Here is a 24079-nt window from a genome sequence, read left to right as displayed (position 1 = left end):
TAAGCCGCACCTGTGTATAAGCCGCAGTGTGTCTACAGGTGAAACTAATGAACTTTACACAGGCTTTAATGAAAGACAGTGTCTGTTACACGACTTGTATCTAAACAGTAGCCTACCAAGAAAGTCATTGTTCACTGTCTTCCTCCTTCCTTTCACAATTATTTCTCTCGAGAGTTTACAATATATATATATATATATATATGAAAATTGTAGATTCACACTGAAGGCATCAAAACTATGAATGAACACATGTGGAATTATATATGGAATTATATACATAACAAAAAAGTGTGAAACAACTGAAAAATGTCATATTGTAGGTTCTTCAAAGTAGCCACCTTTTGCTTTGATTACTGCTTTGCACACTCTTGGCATTCTCTTGATGAGCTTCAAGAGGTAGTCACCTGAAATGGTCTTCCAACAGTCTTGAAGGAGTTCCCCGAGAGATGCTTGGCACTTGTTGGCCCTTTTGCCTTCACTCTGCGGTCCAGCTCACCCCTAAACCATCTCGATTGGGTTCAGGTCCGGTGACTGTGGAGGCCAGGTCATCTGGCGCAGCACCCCATCACTCTCCTTCTTGGTCAAATAGCCCTTGATGCCTTCAGTGTGACTCTACAATTTACATAGTCATGAAAATAAAGAAAACTCTTTGAATGAAAAGGTGTGTCCAAACTTTTGGTCTGTACTGTATATATATATATATATATAGATATAGATATAGATAGGTGTGGCCTTGGCACATGTTAATACCAGGGGCGTGACCTATTAATAAAGGTGTGGCCTGAGAATGGAGGCTGTGGGGATGTTTTTTAGCAGCAGGAACTATTTTGGATCGAGGGAAAGATGAATGCAGCAATGTACAGAGACATCATTTATGAAAACCTGCTTCAGATCGCTCTGGACTTCAGACTGGGGCGATGGTTCATCTTCCAACAGAACAACGACCCTAAGCACACAGTCAAGATAACAAAGGAGTGTCTACGAGATGACTCTGGGAATGGCTGTGCACTTACGCTCCCCATTCAACCTGATGGAGCTTGAAAGGTTCTGCAAAGAAGAATGGGAGAAACTGCCCTAAAATGCATGAATGATTGAGTGCATGTGTGTGTGTGTGTGTGTGTGTGTGTGTGTGTGTGTGTGTGTGTGTGTGTGTGTGTGTGTGTGTGTGTGTGTGTGGCCTCGTTATTCTGTAGACCGGTGATAATCCGGCTCAAACTCATTAGCAGTCAGGCTTCTTTTAGCTTGTGTCACTAACAGACCTGCTGCGAGTGTCGTTCATTCACACGCTCACAGACACACACATGCTCAGCACACAGACCCGAAACAACCTGTCTCAATCGCAGATTTATGGCTTGCCTTCTCCTGCTAAAGACAATCCCGGCAGGTTCACCAGAAGCTAAGAAAGCATTTCGATCTAGACGTGACTGCAGGGTAAACAACTGCACTCAACACCAAACTATATGAAGGGATTTTTTTTAGCAAACAGGGAAGCTGCTGTGTTTTGCAAAAGCAGGGAAAAGGAGAAGTGAAGAAAGAAAGAGGAACCAGGTCAGATAAGCCTATGGGGGGGGGGAGAGAGAGAGAGAGAGAGAGAGAGAGAGAGAGAGAGAGAGAGAGAGAGAGAGAGACAGAGAGAGAGAGAGAGAGAGAGAGAGAGAGAGTCTCACTGTGATGCCTGGGAGATTTACCGAAATAAATGAGAAAAAACTAAGCAAAACTGAACCGCTAATAACATACAGTATGCTAATACAAATGTGTAAATGCCGAATGTGTGCGCTTTATTTTCATCTTGCAGCTGAAGACACAGAAATACTCCAAACGATCGTCACCAGTTGCACTGGCATTTCACATTGCCAGAAAGATTTGAGTGCTTTCGCATTGATTACATTTTCTCCATCGCAGCTGAAATGCTCAAAGAGCGAGATGGAGATCGGCTGCTATAACTCTGAAAAGGCCATTTCTAAAGGTTGGCCAGTACTTCAAACACTCAGACATGTTCAAAAACACTTATGAACTCGCATTGGACTCTGAGTGAAGAGAGGGGGCAGGAAGGGGCGGTGACAACGAAGCCCCCTCCCACTTAACGTTGGATAATACATGCTTTTAGCTAATGCTGGGCACACAGTGTGCAATTTTTTAATAGTCCTTTGCGAATGTTGCTACATTTTTTTTTGTCATTGCCATGACATTTAAAACGCCAGGCAGAAATTACACGGGTTGAAACGTGTTACCTACAGTGCAGTACAAGGACTTAAGTATTTTCAGACGTTTCGGTGTTACATAAGCAAGTTTTGGGAAACGGTTGAAAACGATACTGCGGTCGCAGATTGTTTTTAGACAAAAAAAAATAAAAAATAAAAAAATGCCATTTTCAGATTTATCCGGATTAGTGTAGAAAGTGCCAGAGGGATCCCATTTAATCCTATAATGTCAGACCGTACGGGATTCAAAAACTGAGACACGAGAAAAGGACTCGTCCGATGTTTTACGTCATTCCGCCGTTCTCTCGCTAATGGTAACTAGCAGTACCAACTACCACATTTTCCCTGAGGTGGTCTAATCACGCTTATCACGTCATCAGGTTCAATGCTCCTATTGGTTCTTGGTTTGAGAAGTCACACTACAGGAAAACGTCTGAAACGGCCATTAATGGGCTGGTGAACCTGTCAAGACTACAGAATTTAGCCTTTGTTGAATCCTCCTCCGAAAAGTGGAAGTTATTATAACAGCAACTGGGGACTGAATGTTAAACTGGATGTTCAAAAAGCATGTACAGCTGTAGGCATCTGCACCAGCAGTTTAACATCTCACTTCTAAGAGATGCCGATACTAATATCATCTGTGGCACCAAATGTCTGATTCTGGCCTTTGGCTTGTATAAAGTGTGTTTACTCCTACTGGTTTATGACTAAATAAAGAATGAAAAAATTCACTCACAATAATGGAAACAAGATCATTGAGGGTATTTTTTTTTTGGCCAAAACCAATTTTTATTAGTCACGTTTATTTAAATCTTTTTATGAAAAAAAATTATTAAAATTTTTTTATTATGAACATTTTGCTTTAATTATTAAATCAATTAATTAATCAGGTTAGGTGAGCAGGGGATTTGATATCTGTTTTAGTTTGGTGCAGAGATTATAAAATTAAATAAATTAAAAAAAAAAACACAGATTATGCAGTTGTTTTCTCCAAATGTACTGCAGAGATACACCCTGGCAACCTGCCCCCCCCCCCCCAAAAAAAAAAAAAAAATCAATCGATCAATAAATTATTGATTTGTTTGAATTTTCCAATCAAATCTAATTATTGCGTCTTAAATGAAGGGAAGATTCATGCTACACATCCTATACAATTGTGTCTCTCCAACTTTGTCATCACTGAGAGTCACATGTGGCTGGAAAACCCGGGTGTTCCAATACTTTTGTCCGTACAGTGTGTATTGTTAAACTCCCCCCACAAAGCACAACCCTAGAGACATCTAGACCCTGATATCGACCTGAAATGCTGCCCTGGTATCTGATTGGACGTTGTATTCGCGGATCCATGATCCAATCCATAATCTGTGCTGTGCGGCGGTGTGTGTGCGGATCCATATAAAATAAAATAAACCTAAATAATAAGTGTAAACTCTTTCTAATGGACCTTAATATGTTTAATAAACCACTAAACTGCTGATTCGGCTTGTAATTGCATCCCTGAAATCTGTTTCCCAACAAATTAATTTAAATGAGCTAATTAGATGCTAATATGAGCAATCCAATCTGTTTTAGTCTTTGGATTTAAAGGTCACTTCAATAGTGTGTGTGTGTCTGTGTGTGTCTGTGTGTGTGTGTCTGTGTGTGTGTGTGTGTGTGCGTGCACACGAACGTGCGTGCATCCAAATCCAACCCCACCACGCTTACTTCTCCTTAACTGGATAAAAGCACATGACTATGAAGAACTAGTGTTACCTTGACCCCTGGAGCAACTCCATCTTCAGCGGTGCTTTGTCCGTTCTGTGGAAAAACAAACAAACAAAGAAGACGGATTTCAGAGGACAGGTGTTTAATTTTGCTGACAAAGTGTGCAAATGCATGTCTAAGTCAACCCCACACACACCCCACCCCAGTTCCTTATACACCCCTGCCCTCCCCCAGCCATTCTTATAGCTTTGCACATGTGCGCAGGCACGCAAACACACACACGCCAAGGCAAGTGCTCCGGCACATGCATGCACATGCAAAGCCCTTTATTAAAGCCTATTCAAACAAACCACTCCATTACACACAGTTCAAGCCAAAGTAAGAAGGAAAAAAACAAACACAGCTCAGACTCAATCCTCTACAGTATCCATAAAGTTAAGCATTACAGTATGCAGAACCGGTGCATATATTGCATGGGGGGAAAAAAAAGGGGGGACACCTTTGACTTTTCCAGCCATATATGATTTTACCACAATCCTGAAAGCACACAATTGTCAAATCAAATCAATTGTATAGGACTTCTCTGTAGCATGACATTTCCACTTTGCCCAAACTATGAGACCCAAACCTGTTTCAGCATGACCACGCCCCCCTGTGCAAAGCGTGAAGATATGCTTGCATGGGTTGGAGTAGAAGATCTCCTGCTATAGAGCTCTAAACCTTATTGAACATGATGTATGTGAATCACCCCAGGAACCTCCTTCCCTCACCTCCATCAGTACCCGACTTTACTAACGGCTAAATAAATCTCTCACAATCCTCCCCGGAATCTAGTGGAACATCTTCCCGATAGAATGGAGGTTATTAGAAGAGAAAATAGAGTCTAGGAATGGAATGTTTAAAATAAGCGCATACGGATCTTGCGTGTGTCAAAAAAAAAAAACCCAAACAAAAAAGATTAGCTAGCGCACAAATGCAACAGAACGGTTGTCTGGAGATTGGTGAATTTGAAGCCCTCAAACATCAGCAGCTGACAAATAAGCACAAAAGTCTGTGTGCTCTGGTTGAGACGAATAGACCTTTTAGTTGAGTGATGAAGAAGAGAATGGACAGCATGAGTGTGTTACATCACCCTTAGGAGAGAAGCGGCTAGCTTCGTGCGAGTGTGCAAGCGCACGTGTTAGCCTTCACCCTCTCCAGTTGGTAGCCATGAAGTAAGCGACGAGTGCTGCTTCATGGGTGAGAATCAGCAGATTAGCAAGTCAGAAGAAAGCGGGGGTCAACGGAATGTCAGCAGGACACCTGCTGGCTGTGGAGAACTCGATTTGTGAATCATGCTGAGTTGTACTAATGTGAAGCGCATTGCACATAAATGTACTCTTCCGGTGTTCCCAGTCATTCAGCAAGAGATCCTTAGACCTTTTAAACCATCCCATTCCACATTTAGTCTCCATTTCCTCATATAATTACCTCCATTTTTCTGGGAAGATGTTCCACTACATTTCGTGGTGATTCATTCAGCCACCAGGGTGTTAGTAAAGTCAGAACCTGATGTAGTCGAGGTGAAAGGTTCTGGTTTAAGCTCAAAACATTATATACAATTGCGATGCTCCAACGTGGTAACAGAAAAAAATTCACATACGACTGGAAAATCTGTGTTCCAATATGGTTGTCTATATAGTGTCATTTTCAAGAGAAAGCAGGCTAGATACCACTAACACTAAAGAAACTGGAATTCCTTCAGTGGAAGTGATTTTGGTGCTAAACCTAAAGCCTTCAGAAAATCTGGACTAAATAAACAGCCAAAAGATTTCTTGTCTCTGGTGTCTATTAAATCAACATCTCACTCAATGTGCTTGACCGCCAGGCATCTAGGAATAAAAAAGAAAAAATACTGATACTGAAGGAGCATAAACAGAGTGAGAGAATGAGTGGGAGAAAAAGAGAAAGGCAAGAGAAGTTTGGGGTCAAGACACCGGAGGCCAATTTAGTATATGAAATAAGTGTCAATAAAAAACGTTGTTAATGCTGGTACACTCGTACACTACTACCACTATACAACCCCTGTCTTCCTTCAGTTACTTTAAAAGAAGAACGATTTCATGGCTGTTAACATTGTTAAGCTGCTGATGAGTCACATGGTCACCACAAAACTTTAGGGAAAGCAGAAGTACCCACAATGACAATTTCCTGCAACTCAGATGAAGTTATATAAAAACAGCATTGGTAAGACTTTTTTCCTGATGCATATCATTCGATAAAAGTGCAGCAACTGGAGTTTAAAATTTTTATTATATACAGTAAACGGTTCATAGACCAGTTCTAATTCAGTTCGGAGTAAACAACTTTTATGGGGTTTTTACAATGTGGAGAACATGTGGAAAACAGTGACAGTTCCACAGTAAATTCCACTAAACACTTGGATTAATCCTATATTCCAGGACCTCAAACCTCTCAAAATTGAAGGCCCCAAAAACTCCCAATGTTTACAAAATTCCTAACCTTGAGGCCCCAAACTTCTAAATTTGAAGGCCCTGAACTCCTACTATTGAAGGCTTCCAAACTCATACATTTGAGTAATCACAAACTCCTATACTTTAAAACCCCCAAACGCCTTCACTTGAAGACTCCCAAACTCCTACTATTTAAGGCCCCCACACTCCTACATTTAAGTAATCCCAAACTCCTATACTTTAAAAACCCCCAAACTCCTAAATTTGAAAGCCCTAAACTCCTACTATTGAACTCCCCCAAAATTATACATTTGAGTAAACCCAAAATACTTTAAAACCCCCAAAACTCCTACACTTGAAGACTCCAAACTCCTACACTTGAAGACCCCAAAACCCCAAAACAAGGCCTGCAAATGCTTACACTCTAAGACCGCCAATACTCCTACACTCAAAAGCCCCTGTCTTGAAAAACTTTACAATCTCCAATCTCTACTCAGAACAGCACTGCTAAACTTTTAGAAGCTTAAAACTCAGCCTAAGCAAAAATGTATTCGACAAACTCCTGCACTGCTTCCATGCCTGCAGCAGAAGGCTGGATTTATGATCAAAAGTCAGGAGTCCCAATGATTTTGTCCACATAGTGCACATCGAGCGGAAAAATAACTCTAGTAATATATAGAGTTTTACATGATTTGTTGTCCAATGTGCAAATGCAATATGCTTCATAAGCATTTTTTGCTTATGTTAGCACTAAACACACACATAATCAGCAACACTGTTGAATAGAACACCATAAACTGTGGATATGTTCTGCTCGTACCAACACAGTGGCTGAATCCAAGGTGAGATATTAGCATCGTAACCGAGACGCATCATGTAGCAGACACATGAGGGGGCTGCCAATAAAACCCTGACCTCGAAATCTGGCTGCTAATTATTCGTTTCAGTATCTGTAAAGTGATTTTCAGATTTGTTTTCTGTCCAGAAAGAAAAGCACGAGACGTTTGTCTGTCAGAAAGACACACAATTATATAGGATGTCTTTGGATGTGTTGCATAAACTAGAATATTCGAACCCGCTCCAGCATGTCACTGTTGCACAAAGCCAGCGCCATGAAGATATGCTTTACATGGGTTGGACTGGAAGATCTCCTGCTATGGAGCTTAAATCCTATCGAACATGATGAATTTTTTATGCTGGCTACACCCAAGGCCTCCTCACCTCACCACCATCAGTACCTCACTTTCCTGAATGAATCTCACACAAATCTCCACAGGAACATTCCAACATTTAGTGGAACATCTTCCCAGAAGAGTGGAGGTTTTTTTTAAGTGTAAATTGGGACTAAATGTAAAATGAGATGTTCATCAAGCGCATATCAATCTTACGTTCAAGTGTCCACAACGTTTTGTCCACACAATGTATAACTTTTGGCTATAAAAAAATACGAAAGTTATGAACGAATGAATGAATAAATGAATGAATGAATGAATGAATGAATATGAGACCGACTGAAGCAGTAGAACAATATTACGTTGGTGCTTAATGCTTAGTTAGCGGCCATTTAAGCTAGTTAGCCATCTGCTTCTGCTAGCTGCTTGCTAATCTAGCTAGAAAATTTAGCCTTGAGGCTTTTCCTTCTTCTTTAAGGAAGGAAGGAAGGAAGGAAGGACTAAATAGAAGAGAGAGAAAGCAAGAGAGAGAGAGAGATTGACAAAAGGAAGGAGGGTAGATAAGGAATTCGAAGCTGCATTGCTCAGCTCTTCCTTATTGATTGCTTTCAGAAAAAGAAGGAAGACATGCACACAGTTATTTCTTGCAGAGCTTCAGGGCACAATAACAGCATGCAAGCAAAGGTGTTACTGTGGTAACGGCTCAAGCTGCCAAGATTCTTCGATATTCAAAAGGAAAAAAAAAAAAAAAAAAAGACTTTAGCCTTTGTGTCTAATTAACACGTGAGAAAGTAATGGCACGGCCCTCTTCCATAGACAATTCACTTCACACACTTTAGCTTTGTACAAACAGTAACAGTTTCAACTCGATTAACCAACAGAACCGTCCTCAAGAAAAAAAAAAAAAGAGCTTTTACGATGGATTTGAACTGTAATTAAAAAACAACAGACTGCTACATTGAAAGGTTCTGCATGTGAGCACCTTTCCATGAACAGTACACATCAACAATGTTGAAACTGGTATGAATAGTCACATTCTGTGTCACCAGGATGAGGATGAGTTCTGGTAGCTCTCAAGGCTTCTTCCTCAGACCATCTCAGTGAGTTTTTCCTTGTCAGAGTTGCCACTGTCTCGCTCATCAGGGATAAACTTATAGGCACTGACATTAATTCAACATTATTTCATTCAATTTATTTTTATTCGTATATCACTTTTAACAACGGATTATAATAAGTGTAGTCTTTGAGCATGATGCTGACAGGACTGGCATCTCTTTTGTGCAACAAAAGTGAGTACACAAAAGTGAACGTCAAAACTGTGTCCAAAGTGTCAGGATTTTGTGTGAGCACCATTGTCATCTAACACTGCCTTAATCCTCCTGGGTATGGAATTCACCAGAGCTGCACAGGTTGTTGCTGGGATCCTCTTCCACTCCTTCATAATGACATCATCGAGCTGCTGAATGTTAGACACATGGTGCTCCACGGGTGCCCAATAGGGATCAGGTCTGCCACTCAATCACCTTCAGCAAGGCAGTTGCCAACTTAGCATATGTTTCAAGTGTTATTATGTTCACCTTTGTGAGATACTGTAATCCAGCATGCAACTAAGTATTTGAGTGAGTTTGACAAGGGCCAAATTGTGATGTCTAGACGTCTGGGTCAGAGCATCTCCAAAACCGCAGCTCTTGTGGGATGTTCCTGGTCTGCAGTGCTCAGTATCTATCAAAAGTGCTCTAAGGAAGGAGCAGTGGTAAACCGGCGACAGGATCGTGGGTGGCCGAGGCCCATCGATGCACGTGGGTAGCGAAGGCTGGTCCGTGTGGTCCGATCAAACAGACGAGCTCCTGTAGCTCAAACTGCTGAAGAAGTTCATGCTGTTAATGCTCGATGAGTCAGAACTGTTTTGGCAGCAAAAGGGGAACCAACACAATATTAGGCAGGTGGTCATAATGTTATTTCTTCTTCTTCTTTCTTCTTCTTCTTTCGACTGCTCCCATTAGGGGTCACCACAGCGGATCATCAGTCTCCATACTACTCTGTCCTCTACATCTGCCTCTTTTAAACCAACTACCTGCAAGCCTGTACTGGCTTCCAGTAGCTATCAGATTCAAAACACTGATGCTTGCCTACAATGCCAAAAATGGATCAGCACCATTTTACTTTAGAGACCTCATCACAAACCTCGCACTGCACCACGCTGTCTGAGATCCTCCAGCACTGCTCGACTGGTACCACCTTCTCTCAGAATTAGAGGTAAGTACACTTTAAGGCTCTTCTCTGTTCTGGCACCGAGGTGGTGGAATGAACTGCAGCATCTTTGTCTATCTTCAAGCAACGGCTGAAGACCAACCTCTTCTTGAAACACTTAAATTAGCCCTTTCCAAGTTTGTAATCCAGCGTACCAGTGTAGATTTATTCATTGCTAGAGACTCAAAGCACTTTTGTATGTCAATCTGGACACTGGCTTCTGCTAAATAACACAAATGTAAATGTCTTACTTTACCACATTGATAAACCTTCTCCTTCCCCTTTTCCTCCTTCCTGGTGGCTCCATCCTCAGCATTCTCCTACCAATATACCCCATGTCCCTCCTCTGCACATGTCCAAACCATCTCAATCTCACCTTCCAATCGCTTTCTCTTAATCCACAAACACACAATGCAACCCCTTCTGTCCTTCTCTATACTTCTCCAACATTCTCAAAGCAAATGAGGCGTCTGTGGTGCTCTTCCTCGGCATAAAACCATACTGGCTGCTCACAGATGGTCACCTTTTCTCTCAGCCTGGCTTCCACTACTCTTTCCCATAACTTCATGGTGTGACTGATCAACTTAATTCCCCTGTAGTTACTGCAGGTCTGCACATCTCCCTTATTCTTAAAAACCGGTACCAGCATACTCCTTCTCCATTCCTCAGGCATCTTCTCTCCTTCCAGAATCTTGTTGAACAATCTGGTTAAAAACTCCACTGCCATCTCTCCTAAACATCTCCATGTCATCAGGTCCAACCGACTTTCCACTCTTCATCCTCTTAATCGCTGTTTTCACTTCCTCCTCACTAATCCTATCCACTTCCTGCTTCACCATCTCCACACCATCCAACCTTCTCTCTCTCTCTCTCTCTCTCTCTCTCTCTCTCTCTCTCTCTCTCATGCCTGATCAGTGTAAATTCACATTTTACAACCTATTTATCTCTGTACAGCCACTTTGGGACAACGTCCATTGTTAAAAATGCTCTACAAATTAAATTTCAATGAAAAAAAAGCTCTTTCTGTAAAACTTCACCACAAACATTATTCATTCAATTAATTTTTTATTCATATAGCGCTTTTAACAATGAACAGAAGCAGATTTCCAGAGATAAAGCAGTTTTAAAAGAATGTAAAAGATTGTTCCTTATATAATGAGCGAGCCAATGGCGAATGTGGCAAGAAAAACAAAGACTTCATGAGGAAGAAACCTTGGAAGGAACCAGACTCAAAAGAGAACCCATCCTCATTTGGATGGCACCAGTTCCATGTCTCTTTGTAGGAACAGTGACTGTAGAAATGAACGCATGAAATTGAACTACAGCAGCAGCAGAAATGAATACCTGAGGTGTAAAGGCTCTTTAGCAATAGTCTAGAATAATCCAGATATAATCACATATACAAAGTGTATAATTTTATGATAGAAACGTTCCCCAAGACGACGTGTCCGGGCGTATTTTTTAGCTCCAGCTCAGAAAAGCGGACAAGCACAAACAGATTGCGTTGGGGTTTTGTGAATATCAAGTGATGAGTCAGTGGTTTGTTACTGGCAAAGCATCAGCAGACTGAAATCATTTATTATTAATACTTCAGGGACATATGGCGTGACTGGCTCTGATAAAAAAAATTAAATAAATAAAGGCCGTGTAAAATGTCAAGCTACTAGGGAAAATTGAGTAGAGAAAAAAATTTATCCTGAAGTCTAATATTTAAATCTATATATGCATGAGTTTATTTGTGAATATTTGCCATATATCTTTAGTCTGAACGATGTGGAGGGAAAAAAAAAACAGAGTTTGATTGGGTAAGTATTAGCACATTAAAAAAAAAAAAATTCTAAATGGGGTAAATAAAGAAGTAAATAAAAGATTTTCATATAAAAATATATCATCATTTAGTCCTTTCCACACTGCTTAAATCCCAACAAGTGTCAAGTGAACAGTATCTCATCCTTTAACATCCCACTGATGGTGAAATAATAGATAACTATCCAAATAAAGGGGGGAAAAATCTGAAAATATTGGATCTACATACACTAAATTCCCAAAAGTTTGGTATGTGCTTTTGAACATCGCTTTCCTCATTTAGTTCCCATTTGCTCTTATAATAACCTCCATTCTATTAAGATGTTTCACTATATTTTGTGGAGATTTGGGCTCAAAAATCAGATGCTCCAGTACTTTTGTCCATATACTGAATGTAGTCTTTGAAATTGACTTTCTTTTCGGCTTCTCCCGTTAGGGGTCGCCACAGCGGATCCTCCGCACGTTTGATTTGGCACATGTTTTACGCTGGATGCCCTTCCTAACGCAACCCTCCCCAATTTATCCGGGCTTTTTTAAATACAGATAGCTGTGTTGGACATACCAATAAATAATGTAAATAAATATGAATATTTAAAAAAATCAAATTAAATGAAGTATACATATAATACAGTCGTCCCTGTTTTTTATTATTTAAGCCATAAATCATCCTTCCACACTCTTTAAACATACATTAAAAGAAAGTGTTGAAATATCACATTTATAGTAAATACTGTAGCACAGTACAGTAGTGTAGCCTATGCGTAGTTTCTCTGCTTGTTTATTGGTTGGAGTGTACATGTCCAAAAAGGGGCGGAGTTAAAGATACACGGCACTGCATTATTTATTTTCACTGCCTAAACCTGATGACACGAGTCTTCAACCCCGCCCTTTTTTAATGCCAGAGCCAATCACAACCATGATGAAATCAACGGGCTGTTCCGATTGGCCAGACGTGTTCCCCCAGCTGTATAATTAAGATTTTTAGCATCCCAGCACCGCGATTTTGTACACAACGTTGTGTGTTCTTTGTCGCGTGTAAATGTACGATACACACTGTACGTAATTTTTAGGTATTTCTTATAAAACGAAGAGAGGCAACGTAATTACAGAGGACCAGAAGCCGAAAAAACTCTCCATGGATTTTTTCCGATACCTGATAGTTCCAGCAATCAACTATTGTTGAAGATTAATCTGCACAACCAATGAAACAGTTGACCTCTAGATTAAATGCTTGAAAATTTTGATAATGGGACTCAGGTGTCCACATACAGACGTGTATAAACTAAATAATAATAACCACTAGATGAAATGAACTTGAGCTTGTACCGCAACCAAACTTAAACCAAATGCTTGATGAAGAAGAGACACGTCTGCGGTTCCACTGTGGATTCACCCAACTGTGACAGGATGCCATAATAAAAGCGTTTCTGTTACATAAGTCTGTGTTCAATATTAGACAACCTCAGGCTACAAGTTTACAGCAGGAGGAAAACGGTTTGTGAGAGAAACGACAGAGCGAGAGGTAGAGAGGGCGCGAGTTCGAAAAAACGACGAAGTGTGTATGTTGGATTTCCACTTCCACAAAGTGGATTATGGGTAGACTTTGAACATCAACCTGTGATTTTTTACAGTGTTGTACATTTTTCTTTATATCGAATAGGTGAAACGTTCCTACAATAATTCAAACCTCAGGAATGTGGATCAGGAGAAAACCATGGGTTGAATCAGGTTATATCGAATTTTTCTTTCTCTCAAATGCAACTTCTTCAATTTGGAATCTAATACAGTAATAATGTCATCATTTATTCACAACTTTAGTGGAAACAACTTCATTCTTCACTTCTTCTATCCATTCTTTCTAATGTAGAAAATAACGGGGGTTGGCAATACATACAAATGTTTGTCCTAATGCCTATGGAGCACAACAATTCTACCAAGCTTGATCAAAGGGGTTAACAAACGTCCTGACCCGCATGTGCCTGGTCACCATGTGCACGATTCGCAACAACTCATTTGCTTAAAATAATTTAAATATATATGAATTTTATTTATAAAACTTATTAGTGGGAGACAAAAATACCTTGTCAATAAAATGCAATTAAAAACATTTGTGATCATCCAACAGACTTTCATATCAATTCTGAAAAAATACAAACCACAACAGAAAACTTTTTCAATACTTGAAAAAATTAAGAATAAAACGAGATTTCAAACATTTACATTTAAGGCATTTGCACAAGTTTGTTCCTTTTGATACAGTCTTGTTGATACAGGCCTTCTTTGTACACTGAAATGGTAGAGGATAAAGAGATCAGTAAAACAGTGGTAGAGGATGGAAGGTTTGTGGTAAAGGGGTAGAGGATGGAGGGATCAGTTAAGCAGAGTTACATGATGGAGGGATAAGTAAAGCAGTGGTAGAAGATGAAGATAGTGTTATGTACAGTAGTTGTGGAGAATGGCGGGAGGAGTGGTACAGTGGTAGAGGATGGAGAGATAAGTGGAGAGGTAGCAATAGATGAAAGAAGTGTGGTCCAGTTTGCAGAACATGAAGGGAGCATTATGCATTGGTGGAGAATGGAGGGATGAGTGGAGCAGTGGTAGAGGATGGAATCAGTGTTATGTAGGGATGGGGAACAGAGGGATGAGTGGAGGATTGAGTAGATCAGGGGTAGAGAATAGGGGTGGCGTTATACAGTGATAGAGAAAGGAGGTAGAGGATGGAGGGTTGAGTGGAGCAGTTGTAGAGGGGGGAGGGATCTGTGGCACAGTGGTAGAGGATGGAGGGTTGAGTGGAGCAGTGGGGAATGAGTGGAGCAGTGGGCGATCTGTGGAACAGTGGTAGAGGATGGAGGGATCTGTGGAACAGTGGTAGAGGATGGAGGAAACTGTGGAACAGTGGTAGAGGATGGAGGGATGAATGGAGCAGTGGGGGATGAGTGGAGATGTGGTAGAGGATGGAGGGATCTGTGGAACAGTGGTAGAGGATAGAGGGATGGAGGGATGATGGCCCTGCTGTGGAGAATTAAACACAAAGTTTATTCTGACAGGAATCCTTGAAGACAACTGGCAATAGAACTTGCAAAGGTGTGTGTGTGTGTGTGTGTGTGTGTGTGTGTGTGTGTGTGTGTGTGTGTGTGTGTGTGTGTGTGTGTGTGTGAGAGAGTGTGTGTGTGTGTGTGTGTGTGTGAGAGAGAGTGTGTGTGTGTGTGTGTGAGAGAGAGAGTGTGTGTGTGTGTGTGTGTGTGTGTGTGTGTGTAGCTAGCAGAAGTGTATACACACACTGAAACATGACATAAAATATGGAGAACATCTGTTCTGCTCACCATCAACCAGTGGTGCAGATGACAGAAAGCAGGAAGGAGAAAATGAGAAAGAGAGAGAGCGAGAGAGAGAGAGAGAGAGAGAGAGAGAGAGAGAGAGAGAGAGAGAGAGAGAGAGAGAGAGAGAGAGATGGAGTGAAAGAGATTGAGAGAGACAGAGAGAAAGAGAGGGGATTAAAAGAAAAGAAAATTCAGATTTGATGACCTGCTGCTCACCACTCTACCTACTTACAAATAATCTTTATATACAGCACACACACACACACACACACACACACACACACACACACACACACACACACACACACACACACACACACACACTCTCTCACTCTCAATCAAACACACACACACAATCTCACTCTCCATCAAACACACACACAGTCACTCTGACAAACAGACTACATGTGTTTTACACATCTTTCACTCAACCACAAACACACACACTAACTCTCGCACTCCCTCACTCTGAGACAGACACACACGAACAGTCTACGTGTCTCTCACACACAGGCTCACTCTCACACTATGTCTCTCACAAAACCACACACATGCATGCACACACACTAATTCTCACACTTACTCTCTCACTTTTACACACACACACTTTCTCTGTCTGTCTGTCTGTGTCTCTCTCTCTCTCTCTCTCTCTCTCTATCTCTCTCCCTTACACCACACACACACACACACACACAATCTCACATTATAACACTAACACAATCACACGTGTATACACACACACACACACATCTCTCTCTCACACAATTAGACTTACTCTCACATAACCACTAACACACACACACACACACAAAAACTCAAACACACCACTCTCTAACACATCTCTTACACACATCATCTCTTTTTCTTACAAACACACATGACTCCTAAAAATTAGCTGAAAACAACGAGGACATGTTCCAATTTAGTCCAGTGTGTCCTTCACCTCTGCTCTGTTTTCTGTCTGAGAGAGATTCAGAAACAGGGATGGTGATTGATTAAAACAAACCCACACACACCCACATACACACCAAGGACACGGCAGGTTAAAACACTAACAATGATTTGAGTGGTAAAACAACAAGATATGAAGGCAGGTCAGGGGCCACGTAAATACACTCTTTCCTCTTAATATGTTAGAGGGTGGCGCTAGCGAGGTATTAGACTGGATCTGGTTCAGATTTTGATTCTGATGGATCGGTATTAGATCGGATTTAGAGCATTACCGATGAGCGTGTAAACATTGCGATTCTTTTCGGACCAACAAAACACATTTCTGCTAAAGGTGTTTATAGGGTCCCAAAAGTCAGGTGCAGATCACAGCCAGGTCCCAACAAACACCATGGCCTAGAAACACAGCCACCATACACTCCAACACACAACCACAATTCGCTTCCTGCTAGTGACTGTGTATTCAAATTAACACACACACCCACACACACCCAGAACCTCAATCTTCTCAATATACAACATTAGTGTTTAGGGGTTAAGGGCTTTTTTTTAAAATTGTTTGCGGTATTAACTCGAGGTATTAACAAAACGTTTCGAGACTCGCTGTGTTTACAAAAAAGTATTTTATCTACGTTTTACACACCATGCCCTTACACAGTAATACAGCGCTCCCAGTTTTCCTGCCACTTCGGGACTGTAGTGGAAGTCTTCTTTTCAAAGTGTGTCAAGCACCTTCTGCGATTCGTGACGGATCTCCACAATGGTGTCAAAACAATGATCTTTATCTTCGGGAAGAGGGCAAAGCCCGCAAGAGCCGAATCTGGCCAGTAGGGTGAGATCATTTGGACTGAAGATCATCATGCACAATGTCAACATTTTCGAGGGTTGAGCTCGTTGAAGGTCTTCCTGATCCGATCAGTGATGTTTTCCCGCTCTTGAAGCGCCACTAAAAACATACCTTTCTGTGGAAGAATTTCACGTTTGCTCTTTGTTCTAAATCACAGACGTGGTAACGCACATGGGTCAGAACAGCACCAGTTAACACCGTTAGTCTCGAAACTTTTTGATACCACCTCAAGAATTGGGGACCTTGTATTCATTTATGTTGGGGTGAGTATGGGCCTTTTCACAACCACAGCCTTCAATCATTTCACCTCTTAATACCATCATTATAAACCCAGTCAGGAATCTCACACAAAGAAAATTAATTTCACAACTAAAGCAAGAAACCCAATTTCAAAAGTCTCCTTTCACTGTAGCCACAGCTGCACCACTACCCACATACATCATCTCTAGCAGAAGTATCGATATTTACCTCATAAAATGACCCTGGGTTTTCTGTAAAATTTTTTCCTATTCATTAAAATTTCCCGTGGATTTCAAATGAAGGCAAATGTGTGTTTTTGTACAAATTCTACAGGAAATGCAAGAAAACGAACATAAGTCCATAAAAGCTTTTTTGAACTGTTTTGCCCGACCTTTCCTTACAATTTCCAGCTTTTCTTGAAAAATCGGTCTTATAAATGTCCTTGAAAGTACACAAGCAAATTGATTTCTTCTCCTTGGTCAGCCATCGTGGAATGAAAAAACAGCTATTGAATCCACGAGTATATTTGAGCTTGTGCAGTTTACTACAGATGGGTTGCCAAGTCTGACTAATGCGCTCTCTGACCATCCGATTAAAAGATGAGAAAATGTGTTTGGAAGCCTTCTAGAGGGTCTTGGAGGAAGCAAGTAGCAGGCGGATTGGTTAAAGCAACAGCTTCAAGCAACATAGTATTTGTACAAACATGCTCACTAGGGCTGCTGCTATCGATTATTTTAGTAATCGATTATTCTACCGATTGTTTCAGCGATTAATCGAATAATCGAATAAAAATAACTTTTTCTTTATTAAATAAGAGAGAGAAAATTAGACAGGGCTGTTAAAATTTGTTTCCCTTTTAGAAAAATTTACATTTTAATTGCTGAAATTGCAGGAATGTGTGAGGAAAAAACTAAACCCATTTAGTGCATTTAATTGCCCATTCAAAAAGTCCCTCTGCAGTAGCCACATAGAGCAGGTTATGGGAAAATATTTGTTTAATGAAACTCAATTATTTGCCCTTAATGTATTTATGGATTAAATCTCGCACGATATCGTGATGTAATTTTCCAGGCACTAAAGGGACTTTTTGACCGTACTGCATATAAATAAAAATATTAAAATCTATTTCAAATTGTATTGACCCTGAATCTTCTCCTCAGCCCTCGCTGTTTTCTCTCCGTTCCTCTATTTTTTCATTCTGCAGAATCTTCCGTGTTACCTGTCCAGAGCGCTCCAGAGTTTAGCGGGTGGTGCGGCAGTAATAATGGCCCGTGGGGAAACACAGTACTCGGTGTGGAGTTAAATAGACTAAACGAAGCATCGAATTTTGGTAATCGGATTACTAAAGTTACTCGAGGAATCGTTTCAGCACTGATGCTCACAGTGCTGGCCTTACGGCAATACGTGATGATGAAATCTGATCAGATAGAGACTTTGACCAAAAATAAGAAAAACGTCATGAAATTAACTATTGGGAGAAATTTTAAACATATTAATGGACAAAAAGACATTAATACGTCAGTAAATCTTGATAGATAGATAGATAGATAGATAGATAGATAGATAGATAGATAGATAGATAGATAGAGAGAGAGAGAGAGAGAGAGAGAGAGAGAGAGAGAGAGAGAGAGAGAGAGAGAGAGAGAGCAGATTCAGAAGCAATCCCTCTAACTCCAAACATTAACAGCTGTGCTACTTCATTACGGTTTGTATACATTTAAGTTTAGGGCCGGACCTTCAAAAATAAACATGTTGGATTCTCAGGGAAAGATTTAGAAAACTCCCACAACACCTAAACACGGCTGAACACGATTTCAGGATTTCAGTACAAACATGGAGGAACAGCGTTCATACAAACATTACATGATACCTTACACTCACGGATTTTCACTTTAGCATTCAACACAAGCGCTAATAACAAAATGCAAATTTGAATAATTGAAAAAGTTAAAACTCAACCCTGATTTGCCGGCTAGAGGGGCTGAAGAGGATGGAAGGGGTGTGGCCTGTTTGATAGTAGATAATTATGCGTGCCAAATCTTCTTCTTTCGGCTGCTCCCAGTAGGGGGCGCCACAGCGGATCATCCGTGTCCATACCCCCTGTCCTCTACATTTGCCTCTTTCACCCCGACTACCTGCATGTCTTCCCTCACCACATCCATAAACCTCCTCCTCGGTCTTCCTCTTTTCCGCCTTCCTGGTGGCTCCATCCTCAGCATTCTCCTACCGATATACCCCATGTCCCTCGTCTCCGAAACGTCCTACATGCGCCGTCCCTCTAATGAACTCATTTATAATCTTGTCCATCGCCGTTACTCCCAACGAAATCCTCAACATCTTCAGCTCTGCTACCTTCAGCTCCACCTCCTGTCTTTTACTCAATGCCACTGTCTCTAATCCATACAACATCGCAGGTCTCACCACAGTCCTATAAACTTTCCCTTTCACTCTCACAGATACTCTTCTATCACAAATCACTTCTGCTATCACTTTTCTCCACCCACTCCACCCTGCCTGCACTCTTTTCTTCACTTCTCTAACACACTCTCCATTACTATGCACTGTTGACCCCAGGTACCCGAACTTCTCCACCTTCTCCACCTCTTCTCCCTGCAACCCCACCCCTCCACTGCCCTCCCTCTCATCTACACAAACATCATAGTCCACAGAAAATCTGTCAACCTGTCCATCACCACTGCAAACAGGAAAGGGCTCAGAGCAGATCCTTGATGCAGTCCAACCTCCACCTTGAACCAGTTCCTACTGCACACTTTAGTGCTGCCACACCTGACTTCCTAATACAATACCACAGCTATTCTCTCGGTGCCCTGTCATACGCTTTCTCTAAATCCACAAAAACACAATGCAACTTCTCAGCCTGGCTTCCACTACACTTTTCTTCATTTTGTGACTGATCAACTTAATATACTGTGAAAAAATAGAAATGTTCATCAACTGTAGCTGACGATTACTAAATTGGCATTTATATCGTGTTTCTTTTCCTTATATTAATGATCCTATAACAAATGCTTTCACACCCGAATTGAACTATCAGAACTATAATAAATCAATGAAGTTGTTACTAAACATATAAAAATTTACGCAAATGAAAGAAATTCCATGTGTGATTGTCAATGTTTTCTAGCAACACAGCTATAGAGTAATCTTTTTCCTCCTGAGAGGATCATTAGAGTAATCAGTTTCCCTGCTAAGAGAATAGTTAGATGATTATTCTACATTTACTTTCCTGAGGGGAACACAGATTATTCTAACTATACTCAGAGTAATCTGTTTACTTCCTGAGAGTTTATTTAGAGTAATCTGTTAACTTCCTGAGAGTATATTTAGAGTAATCTGTTTACTTTGAGAGTATATTTAGAGTAAATCTGTTGAAGTGGAAAGTATATTTGGAGTAATCTGTTTACTTTCTGAGAGTATATTTAGAGTAATCTGTTTACTTGGAGAGTATATTTAGAGTAATCTGTTTACTTCCTGAGAGTATATTTGGAGTAATCTGGTTATTTTCTGAGAGTATATTTGGATGAATCTGTTTATTTTCTGAGAGTATATTTAGAGTAATCTGTTTCCTTCCTGAGAGTATATTTAGAGTAATCTGTTTATTTTCTGAGAGTATATTTAGAGTAATCTGTTTATTTTCTGAGAGTATATTTAGAGTAATCTGTTTCCTTCCTGAGAGTATATTTAGAGTAATCTGTTTCCTTCCTGAGAGTATATTTAGAGTAATCTGTTTCCTTCCTGAGAGTATATTTAGAGTAATCTGTTTCCTTCCTGAGAGTATATTTTGAGTAATCTGTTTCCTCCTGAGAGTATATTTAGAGTAATCTGTTTCCTTCCTGAGAGTATATTTAGAGTAATCTGTTTCCTTCCTGAGAGTATATTTAGAGTAATCTGTTTCCTCCTGAGAGTATATTTAGAGTAATCTGTTTATTTTCTGAGAGTATATTTAGAGTAATCTGTTTACTTGGAGAGTATATTTAGAGTAATCTGTTTACTTGGAGAGTATATTTAGAGTAATCTGTTTACTTCCTGAGAGTATATTTGGAGTAATCTGTTTACTTCCTGAGAGTATATTTGGAGTAATCTGTTTATTTTCTGAGAGTATATTTAGAGTAATCTGTTTACTTGGAGAGTATATTTAGAGTAATCTGTTTACTTCCTGAGAGTATATTTAGAGTAATCTGTTTACTTCCTGAGAGTATATTTGGAGTAATCTGTTTACTTCCTGAGAGTATATTTGGAGTAATCTGTTTATTTTCTGAGAGTATATTTGGAGTAATCTGTTTATTTTCTGAGAGTATATTTAGAGTAATCTGTTTCCTTCCTGAGAGTATATTTAGAGTAATCTGTTTATTTTCTGAGAGTATATTTAGAGTAATCTGTTTATTTTCTGAGAGTATATTTAGAGTAATCTGTTTATTTTCTGAGAGTATATTTAGAGTAATCTGTTTATTTTCTGAGAGTATATTTTGAGTAATCTGTTTCCTTCCTGAGAGTATATTTTGAGTAATCTGTTTCCTTCCTGAGAGTATATTTAGAGTAATCTGTTTACTTTCTGAGAGTATATTTGGAGTAATCTGTTTACTTTCTGAGAGTATATTTAGAGTAATCTGTTTCCTTCCTGAGAGTATATTTAGAGTAATCTGTTTCCTTCCTGAGAGTATATTTAGAGTAATCTGTTTCCTTCCTGAGAGTATATTTAGAGTAATCTGTTTACTTCCTGAGAGTATATTTAGAGTAATCTGTTTACTTTCTGAGAGTATATTTAGAGTAATCTGTTTCCTTCCTGAGAGTATATTTAGAGTAATCTGTTTCCTTCCTGAGAGTATATTTAGAGTAATCTGTTTCCTTCCTGAGAGTATATTTAGAGTAATCTGTTTACTTTCTGAGAGTATATTTGGAGTAATCTGTTTACTTCCTGAGAGTATATTTAGAGTAATCTGTTTCCTTCCTGAGAGTATATTTAGAGTAATCTGTTTCCTTCCTGAGAGTATATTTGGAGTAATCTGTTTCCTCCTGAGAGTATATTTAGAGTAATCTGTTTCCTCCTGAGAGTATATTTAGAGTAATCTGTTTCCTTCCTGAGAGTATATTTAGAGTAATCTGTTTACTTTCTGAGAGTATATTTGGAGTAATCTGTTTACTTTCTGAGAGTATATTTGGAGTAATCTTTTCCTCATGAGATTTTAACCGAAGTAATCTTGTTTTTTCAACCATCGTTAACGTTCCATCCTGAAAGTACAGTCAATATTTGTTTTCTTTTTAAGAGTATAAATAAAGTAAACTGTTTTCTCCTCCTCACAAGTTACGATCATCCTTTTCCCTCCCGAGTGAATCATTTGAGTAATCGGTTTTTCTTCTGGGAGTGTAGTTAAGACTAATGTGGTTTTCTCCTGATAGTTTGGTTAGACTGATCTTTCCCGATGGGTTAGGGTTTCCCCTGGGTGTATAGTCAGTAATATCTTTCTCCTGGGAGTAGTATTAATCTTTTCTCCCCCTGATATTGTGCTTAGATTTGTATATTGACCAATATATTTTGTAACTCCTAAGACTTTATCCTCCACACACCGTCATAACATATCAGACCACTGACTTTAAAATCTTTAAAAAAAACAACTTTTTTTGGACTAACATTTCAGAACCAACCAAACTCTCTTCAGCAGGAGCAGGAGAAAAGCCTGGGCTGAGAAGCTTCACATCTGAAGCTTTATTGGTTTATATTCACCCACGAACACTACAGCTGACCACCCGTGGTAGTAAAAGACGGCAGGTAAGTGGAGGTACACCAGGTTTGGTGGTGAGACCAGACTCGGATCTCAGAGGCTTACCTCCGTTTCCAGTTGCACCAGCTCCATTTTGGGCCATGGCTCTGCAAGCTGCGCGAGCGGCATGCTTTCTCTCTTTGATGTAGGTTTTTTGTTTCCTTCTCCGGAAGCGCAGAAATGTAACGGGAGCCTCGGTTTATCCGGTGTGGATAAAGATGAGGATGATGAAGATGAATCGGTTCCTCGGGAGCGATCGCTTACGCGCTTGTTGGAGAACCCAGGCTAGTCGCTCGGAGGTGACGCACACACACGCACGCACGCACGCACACGCGCGCGCCGGGATTCCTTGCGGGTTCCTCCTGGTCTGGGTAGAAGCTCTCCGGTGCGCAGGTGAGCTCGCGCGCGGTTACTGGGCGGATCTAAACGCGCGAGGAGAAAGTGGAGAATAATCACAATGCACGGCTTTACCGTTAAAATCGGATGTACTGTAATTGCTATTTCGGGGTAAGGAAGATTACTTCCGTGCTGCGCGCGCTCGCACGGCTGACAGTGTTTCTAAATCGGAGAGCACCGGCGTGACCCTGGACTGCCTTCCTCCCTCTCTCCTACTCTCTCTGTTTTTTTTTTCTCCCTCTCTATCTCTATACCGGGAAAGCGTGAAAAGCGCAACCCCCCCCCCCCCCCCCCCCCCCGTATACGCTCATGGCGCAGCGCCGCCTTGTGGTACAAAGCGCGTTCGGCGCGCGCGCGCGGTCCTAATTAAAAGAAAATCCTCGTCTGCAATGAAGTAAAAGGTTTTGCAAAATAATTGTATCGTGCATATGATAACGAGGCCGATGTGCAATTTAATGTGTGCATATGCGCCTACAATATCATTCTCATACTCTCTTTCTTTCTCTCACTCCTCCAATCGCTTTCATTCTCTTTCACACATTCTCTCATTCTCTCCCTCATTCACTTTCTCATTCTTCTCTCTCTCTCTCTCTCTCTCTCTCTCTCTCTCTCTCTCTCTCTCTCTCTCTCTCTCTCTCTCTCTCCCTCCCTCCCTCATGCATTTCCTTTCTCTCTCTCTCTCTCTCTCTCTCTCTCTCTCTTTCTCTCTCTCTCTCTCTCTCAATCACTCTCTCTCTCTCTCTCTCTTTCTCTCTCTCTCTCCCTCCCTCCCTCATGCATTTCCTTTCTCTCTCTCTCTCTCTCTCTCTCTCTCTCTCTCTCTCTCTCTCTCTCTCTCTCTCAATCACTCTCTCTCTTTCTCTCAATCACTCTCCCTTAATCTCTCATTCACTCTCTCCTTCTGTCTCTCTCTCTCTTTCTAAGCTCTTTTACTCTCTCTCAATCTTTTATCCAATCTCAAA

At 40.6% G+C, this 24079-nt stretch overlaps 1 protein-coding gene across 1 annotated transcript in view; it reads right to left on the bottom strand.

Moving 5' to 3' along the window:
* The window catches only part of rps6ka1 (ribosomal protein S6 kinase a, polypeptide 1), a 97126-nt gene extending 73650 nt beyond the window's left edge, over positions 1 to 23476 (bottom strand). The window contains exons 1-2 of the mRNA XM_083544638.1: positions 22788 to 23476; positions 3954 to 3998 (exon numbers count right to left, since the gene is read on the bottom strand). Of these exons, the coding sequence (XP_083400764.1) occupies positions 3954 to 3998; positions 22788 to 22850 (108 nt within the window). The 5' untranslated portion in view covers positions 22851 to 23476. The remainder of the gene's footprint in view (positions 1 to 3953; positions 3999 to 22787) is intronic.
* Positions 23477 to 24079: the final 603 nt, after the last annotated feature.

Source organism: Silurus aristotelis, assembly GCF_946808225.1.
Source record: "Silurus aristotelis genome assembly, chromosome: 6".
Taxonomy (NCBI): domain Eukaryota; kingdom Metazoa; phylum Chordata; class Actinopteri; order Siluriformes; family Siluridae; genus Silurus; species Silurus aristotelis.
Note: the sequence above shows the minus strand (reverse complement) of the source record. Positions and strands in the feature narration are given on the sequence as shown.